Here is a 7700-nt window from a genome sequence, read left to right as displayed (position 1 = left end):
CCCTGTGCATGTCTTTGATTATTCCCTTTGTAGATTGTCGCAAGTGGAAGCGCAAGGACCAGTGGTTTGCATGTTTTAGTGGCTCTCGTAAGAAATTGTCGAATTTCTCTCCAGAGGCATGCTAGTTCCTATTTCTTATATACCATGTGTTATAAGTTACCCCTTGTCTGGAAACAAAGAGTGCTGTCCACCTGTCTCTCAGGTAACAACTATAATTCCCCCTAAAAACCCAGCCACTTCGAAAAAGCTTTTAAATGAAAAAATTGTTTGTGTTAATTTTAATGGGGCAATGATACATGTAACTCCAATCCAAGACACCCCCACATTTTCACAGATACAAAATTATAGAGCGAACACTGAAGTTGAGTTTATGTAAGTAATAATAATTTGAAAAAAAACAAATACAATTTGTTTGTAAACTGTACTGCAAGGTGAGTCTGTTGTACCCCCGAAGAGATGGCTCACAGGACGGCGAGGGCCTCATATTTAGAAGGTGGTCTTCTTTCTGCAAACTTTCTTCACTGACTTTATACAACTTCGGAGGGGCTCATGGTTATCCTGTTTTCCAATTGTACTTCAAATAAAGTTATGGCACAGAAAACACCGTGGGGGGAAATAGAGACGGAACACAGAGCTTCCAGTGATAGAAGCGGTCCTTGTGCACAAGACTGAAGGCTTCTCAACATGCCCCCTGCCCCCAACTCTCTTGCTTTCAGTCTACAGATCAAAATATTTGGTTTGTCCCATGGCACACATCTCAGACTTGTCCTATATGATATCCGCTAATTAGAAAGTGTTGTGTCAGGTAAATCGAGCCTGTCTTTGCCTAAAACCATCACGTTAGATATCACTTCTGTATTAGTCGGCTTGGGTCGCCGTAACACTATGCCACAAGACTGGGTGGCTTAACAACAGAAATTTATCTTCTCAAAGTTCCAAGGGGCTAGAAGTCCAAGATCAAGGTGTCGGCCGGTTGGCTTTCTCCTGAGGCCTTTCCCCTTGCCTTGCAGATAGATGGCTGCCTTCTTGCTGTGTCTTCACATGGTCTTTCTTCTGTGCATGGCCTTGTCTGTGTCCTAATCTCCTCTTATAAAGACACCAGTCATATTAATTGGACCCCACCCTAACAGCCTCATTTTAACTTAGTCACCTTTTGAAAGGCCCTGTCTCCAAATACAGTCAGTCACTTTCTGAGGTACTGGGAGGTTGGGGCTTCAGCACATGAATTGGTGGCAGGCAGGGAGGAGGACCCAATTCAGCCCATAACAATTTCTTATAGCATATTTTGTTAATAGGATTGGAGATGAAATGTCAATGTATCAGGAAAAAAAGTTTAACACGATATAAGAGCCGTTATGGTTAAAAAAAAAAAAAAGCCATTAACAAGATAGTTGTTATCAGATACGGGTCTGTGTATTTATCATTGCTGGAACATGCATAAAATACGTTCAGGAGATTCATAAAATGGTAAGTTTCTTCAAGAGGACATAGTGGGTGGCTGGGGACAGCGTCAGGAAGGTTCACTGCATACTGTATTGTATTGTTGTAATTTTGTTCTCCAACACGTGTTAATGCGTATTACAATAGGGAAATAAAATACTTATTTTAAATCAAAGATTGACTTAAATGCTCTATAATCACAGGGACCTGTCTGTCTTTCTCTGCTGTATCCCCAGCCTCTATCACAGAGCCTGGCACACAGCGCACTCAGTAAAGGTGCGGAATGAATGAATAAATGAACGACTCAATGAATTCTTCTTCTAGTGTTTGGGTGCAGGGACCCTGAGCAGCCCACCCAGTGACTCTCTCTGTCCTTCCCCTCTGGTTTGCAGACGGCAGCAGAGACCTCCGGGAGGGAACAAGCCCCAACAGCACAGTGACCACCAGCCGGGCAGTGCCAAACACAACAGGGACCACCAGAAATCCTACCAGGGGGGCTCAGCGCCCCACCCCTCGGGGAGGCCCACCCATCACGGCTACAGCCAGAACCGGCGCTGGCACCACAGCAACATGAAGCACCCACCCGGTGACAAGGGGGAGGCAGGCACCCACCGCAATGCCAAAGAGACCGTGACCATGGAGAGCCCCAAACTCGAGAACGCCCTGGGGGACGCCGGGCACAGCGTCCTCGAGTCCCCCCGCAGCCCGGACGGCCCGGCCCCAGTGGCTTCCGAGCGGCCGCCCACACAGCAGCCAGGGGTCCCAGAGGCCGAGACAAAGCGTAAAGACAGTAGTACCCCCGAACGCATGGGGGAGCGGCCCAAAATTACCCTGCTCCAGTCTTCCAAAGACAGGCTACGGCGGAGGCTGAAAGAAAAGGTACCGGTAATTGAATCTTTGTTTTTCTCTTGCACCAGGGAGGATGGCACGAGGTAGGCACGTCGGCAGGTGGGCTTAGGTTTGCGGGCCCAGGGAGCCATGTGGAGGGAAGCAGGTCCCACCACGGCATAGGGACCCCTAGACACCAGAGGGCAGGCCCATGGCCAGTTCTGCATGAACTCCTCCTGCACATTCTGGTACCTCACTTTCTGGCCACTTAAGAGGCCCAGAGGCCGCTTGGTACCAGCCCCCAGCCTACGAGGGGAAGGGAGAAGGAGGTTCATGCCTGGGGGTGAGGGGAGTGTCACAGGGAAGGCCCGTTCTTCCCTCCTGCATGTTCTGGGATCAGATACTACCCTATTAATGCTGAAGGGCATTTGGGAGAACCACGGGGCTTATAAGAACTGCTGCTTTCCTTGAGGTAAGTACCAGCCAGGCTGTGGTCCGTGCCAGGGTCGAGAGCAAAGGTGAGTTGGGCAGAATGCAAGCAGGCTGCTCAGCCTTGCCATTCCCGTCCTTCATCAACCAGCAGCCAGTGAGGGGTCTAAGGGACAAAATTTAAGGAAGCTATCACTGCCAGCATCCCACAGCTGCCAACCCTGCCCTGGCATAGCCTTGAGAGCGAGGGCCTCCTGAAATTTTGCTCCCCAGGAGCCTCTCTTTCCTCATCCTACTCCTGGCCTTGGCCTCTAGAGCCCGGGTCACAGATGCAGGAGGAGGGACAGGGGTCTGTCCCTGGCAGCATCACCTCTGCTGTGCTCAGCCCAGCTCCTCCTCCCTGGCCAAGGGCTCAGGTAAGGTCACCTTGGAGAGGAACTATTCCTGAAGAAGGCTGGCTCACCCCCGCCCTCCCCACGGAGTCGTTCTGGGGAGCTCCAAGTCAGGGCTTCTCCCAGCCTCTCTGCTGCCTTCTCTCCTTTCGTCCACCTGCGTATGGGTGCTATGGATCTGGGACCAGCTTTCGTCCTAGAGCCCAGCCCCACACCCACACTCAGGCAGCACAGACAGGTCAGAGCTCTTCCCCAATCAGCTCCTGAAGCCGAAATGCTGCTCCTGGCACCCTTCAAAGCCCAAGCCCCCCCACCTCGCTGCTTCTGTGGGCAAGCAGCTGTGAGATCCCAGAGGAAACCCTCACCCGTTCCCTTACCTCCCCAGAGAAGGAGCCTGGAAGAGGTTCCCTGCTGATGACTAGCATTGGTCTTCACGTGAAGAGTGTCCAGAACGGGTCGCTACAGCCCGACCAGGGAGAGAGGGTTATAAACTGCATACCCTCCAGCCTGCTAAAGCTAACTGCAGTGCCACAGGATGAAAATTACACGGGCTTTAGAGTCCAGCAAACCAGGCTTAGTCCTCGCTTTGCCTGTGACTGGCTCGATGGCCTTGGGCAAGTCACCTAACCGCTCTGAGCCCCAGTTTACATGTCCACCTTGCAAACATGTCGATGTGTAAAGACCCCCGTGGGTGGTTATTATTCCGTACAAAGACCACTATTCCAACTCTGGGGCTCAGGTGGTTGGGTTGTAAGTAGGGTGGGTAAGGAGGGGATAAAACAGATAAAGTAGACCCATAGCACCCGCATGTCGGTTTCGGGGCTCCTCAAGGGAGGCCTCCTGGACTCCGGGACCAGAAGGACATGGCCTCAGGCAATGGTAGGGCTCAGGGAAAGCCGTAGCCCTTTCGGTATAACCTCCTCATGTTACCAGTGAGTAAACTGAGGCCCAGAGAGTGAAACCACTTCCCAAAGCCTTGTGGCTAGAGGCCGGGAACAGGTTCCAGAACTCCCACCTGTGCCTCGCAGCCCAGAGCTCTCTTTGTTAAGATCGGAAGGGCAAGTGCAGGACCTCTCCTTATCCTGCCCTTCACCCTGATGTCACATCCCAGTAATTAAGTCGATCATACTCTTAGCCCCCAATCTGTTGTGTTTGAGGAAATACTTTTGAGATTGTCACATGCTGTTTTCTTCCTCCTCCGGCACAGAAACCTCATATGAGTGTCGGATTTTCTTGTCTGAAATTTCCCTCTCAGAAGTACCAGTCATTTTGGTGGCACATTGGAGGATTCCTCGGCGTGTGGTGTTTGTGGGTCCCTAAAGCCATGTCCACAGGGTTCCCTATTCCCAGAGAACATGACCACCCTTGAGCTGTAGGAGCTGGCAGTCTGGAAGACAAAATTGCCACTCCATGGGCGCCTCTGACCAGCATAGCAGGCATTTTGAATGCCACCCTCCTTCCTGACCTCGCCTTCCTGCCCTCATTTTCTCTTTGGCCCAATTTTTTATTTGTTATCTTATTTCATCTTTCATAAGCTCCATTAAATTATTTCTGGATTAAGACATCTGATGGACAAGTAGAGAAAACAAAACCAATATATGTGAGAATCCTGGGCAAGAGCTAGAGCTTGCTAGAAGGTTAGGCTCAGGATGTCACAGGGGCCCAGAAAAAGGTCAGCAGAGAGCTGTGGAGCCTATGGGGCCTTGGTGGAGGTCAGCATTCCTGGAGTGCTCAGGCCTCCGGTTCTAGAAGGTGGGTCTGGGTCCTTTCTGGGGATGGAAGACTCCCTTTGCCAGCCAACCCCCACCACCACCACCCCACTCCCCCCCCCCAGCCCCGCCACACACACACAGAAACCTCGGCTCGGCTCAGGCGCAACTCGGTTTATCTCCCACACCCCTAGGATGAAGTGGCAGTGGAGACCACCAGCCCTCAGCAGAACAAGATGGACAAGTTGATCGAGATCCTGAACAGCATGCGGAACAACAGCAGCGACGTGGACGCCAAGCTCACCACCTTCATGGAGGAGGCCCAGAACTCCACCAACTCCGAGGAGATGCTGGGTGAGATCGTCCGCACCATCTACCAGAAGGCCGTGTCCGACCGCAGCTTCGCCTTCACCGCCGCCAAGCTTTGCGACAAGATGGCGCTCTTCATGGTTGAGGGGACCAAGTTCCGGAGCCTGCTCCTCAACATGCTTCAGGTAACCGGACACCGACAGCTGTGCCTCCGTCCGCCCCGCCCCTCCCCGGGGGTTATTACTAGAGAGAAGCCTGCAAATTCTGACCACGGTTGAACTTTTCCCAAGTTCCTCCCTTGCCCGATTAATTATAGAAAATAAAAAGGCACTCAAGGGGCAAGGGATGAGTGGCCGGATTTGCGTGTGTTTGTGTGAGTGCTCCATGGTTACGAAGGACCAATATAATTTTATAGGTGCTTCATGTTTAACCAGCCTTTCTCTCTTTCTATTTCCATGATAAGAGGGCTGGCTCTCGGTCTTCACCAGGCTCTGTGCTTTGACCTCTTCGCATCTGGGCAGACACACGCTTGGCATAAACTTCTCTCTTCCTCCTCCTCCTCCTCAGGACCACCCACCCACCCCAGACTGTGGAGGTGGTGTGATTGGTTGTAGCTGGTGCTTAAATGGGTCTGAGCGGATGCACAAGGGCTTGGGGTAGGAAAGGTTTGGTTGTGTGCTGATGCACAGCCGTCTTCAAGCCGCTGCCAGGGCAGAGGGGGAGCATAGGCTCAGGATGTCACAGGGGCCCCGGATGTCACAGGGGCTGTCTTGCTCCTCGGTGCCTTCTCACTCAAGGCCCCTCCATCTCCGGAGAGCTCAATCCCGCTCCTTATTCTTCCCTCCACGGATGGCGGCGTCCAGTGCTGGTTTTACCGATGCGAGTGTGTAATATAATAAGCATAGGTGCTTAGACTGAGCCCAGCGCAGTTTCGCCTCACGAGTGGGGATGCGAGCGGCCGGTGCCTGCTCTTCTGTCATGGGTGGTAACGGGTGAACTGGTGGCCCCGGAACTGACGGCATCAGGGAAAGGTAGCAAGCGGCACAGCACGGTGGCCACACCAGGCTCTGAGACTATTCTCGGAGACTCTTGGCTGGAAAAATTTATCTCTACTCTTACTTTGTCCCTGACACTTGTTGAGATACGAATTGAGTTTCTAGTCCGGGTAAGGTGAAACAGTGGCTTGGCCGTTCTGAAAGCAGAGTTGCAGAGCTGGAAGAGACCACCTGCAGGTGCGTCTGAAACAGGGTGACCGTGCAATAGGTCCTCTCAACCATGACACTTCTGAGAGAGGGGCTCTGTTCATAATGACACCTAGACGCCGGGTGTGAAAAGGCAGACGGTCACCCTGATCGTGACCACCTGGGTCGTGGTCTGCCGTCTTTCCCTAAGAACCGGAGGAAGGAAGCCGCCCACAGGGCTCCATCCCGCTGTCTTCCCCTCTTCCTGGGGAGCCTGCTCGCTGCAACCTGAGCCCTCGCTGGCCAGCTTGGGCTGCGTCTCTCCAGCTCCAGGCCCCGATCAGGTTCCCATTCCTGGATCGCCCACACTCCCCTGGTGACGAATTCCCGCATTACCTGAGGGATTTGCACATCGGGCATGTTCCTCGTGGGCCGGAATGTCCTGGGAGAGTGTGCAGGGTGACGGCAGGGAGAAACCTGTCTGCCACGTACCGCCATGCATGGGGGCGTCAAGGGACAGGATTGGCCTTTGGCCTTAGCTTTTGTCCTTTCTCGGAGAAGGACCCAGATAGGGCAAGACTTGTAGACAATGGCTGCCAGCTCCAAGTGTCCTAGCCAGAGCCAGTGGCGGACAGACACACAGGACGTGAGGTGAGACGGACCCAGGCGGGAAGGGCAGCTGGACACAGGGGCCACCCAAGGTCCTGCCTGGGTCCCGCATTTCTTCCAAAGCCCCATGGTTAGAGCAGCCTTGTCCACAGTGTCCGGCAGAGCGTCAGTCCTGGCAGAAGGATCTCTGTGGCCCTACCCCCGCCCCTCCATTAGCCACAAAGTGGACTGGGTTAGGACATCAGGAAAAGAACCTGTTTGGCTGTGCTGAACTCGGAGAAGTTCTCCTTATAATCCCGAGCTAATAACTTCTTGTGGAATTACTGTGTGGCGAGACACGGTCTGGCAAACACTAGGACAGGGAAAGACACCGAATCGAAAGCCGGGAAATAGCTTTCTCAGCCTGATTCATGCCTTCAGCGGGAGCTTGGCCTCTGCAGCTCCCGCTGGGAAGGTGCTTGGCCATTTGACACTCAGCAGTGGACCTTACGATGTTGTGCTGCTAGTGATGAGTCAGGGACCTTGGCGAGGGGCGTGAGTGGCCCCACTCTCCCCAGCCCTGCCACTGGCATGAAACAGTCCTGGGTCCCCCTAGTCCTCAGAAACCTGCTTATTCCATAGTGTGGCTCAATGATAGATATGTCAACCCTACTTATGCCACCTTGTCTCTGGGGCAGAGGAGAGCTGCCACTCCCACGTCCACCATTTGCATAGGTGGAGCATTTTGGGGCCAGGTATTTAGAAATCTGAATGTCCCCCTTAAGCCCCACTCATCCCCTCTTTACCACGTGCAGCCCCAGCTT

General features: G+C 53.1%; 1 protein-coding gene across 3 annotated transcripts in view; it reads left to right on the top strand.

Annotated features, from left to right (window-relative positions):
- CTIF (cap binding complex dependent translation initiation factor) overlaps nucleotides 1-7700 on the top strand; it is a 232861-nt gene that overhangs the window by 145629 nt on the left and 79532 nt on the right. For all 3 annotated transcript variants that reach the window (XM_039842019.1, XM_039842027.1, XM_039842034.1), the window contains one exon: nucleotides 4993-5292. In XM_039842019.1, coding sequence (XP_039697953.1) covers nucleotides 4993-5292 — 300 coding nt within the window. The remainder of the gene's footprint in view (nucleotides 1-4992; nucleotides 5293-7700) is intronic.

Source organism: Pteropus medius, unplaced genomic scaffold (genome assembly GCF_902729225.1).
Source record: "Pteropus medius unplaced genomic scaffold, Ma_sr-lr_union100, whole genome shotgun sequence".
In the NCBI taxonomy this organism is placed as follows: domain Eukaryota; kingdom Metazoa; phylum Chordata; class Mammalia; order Chiroptera; family Pteropodidae; genus Pteropus; species Pteropus medius.
This window is presented reverse-complemented; position numbering and strand designations above follow the sequence as displayed.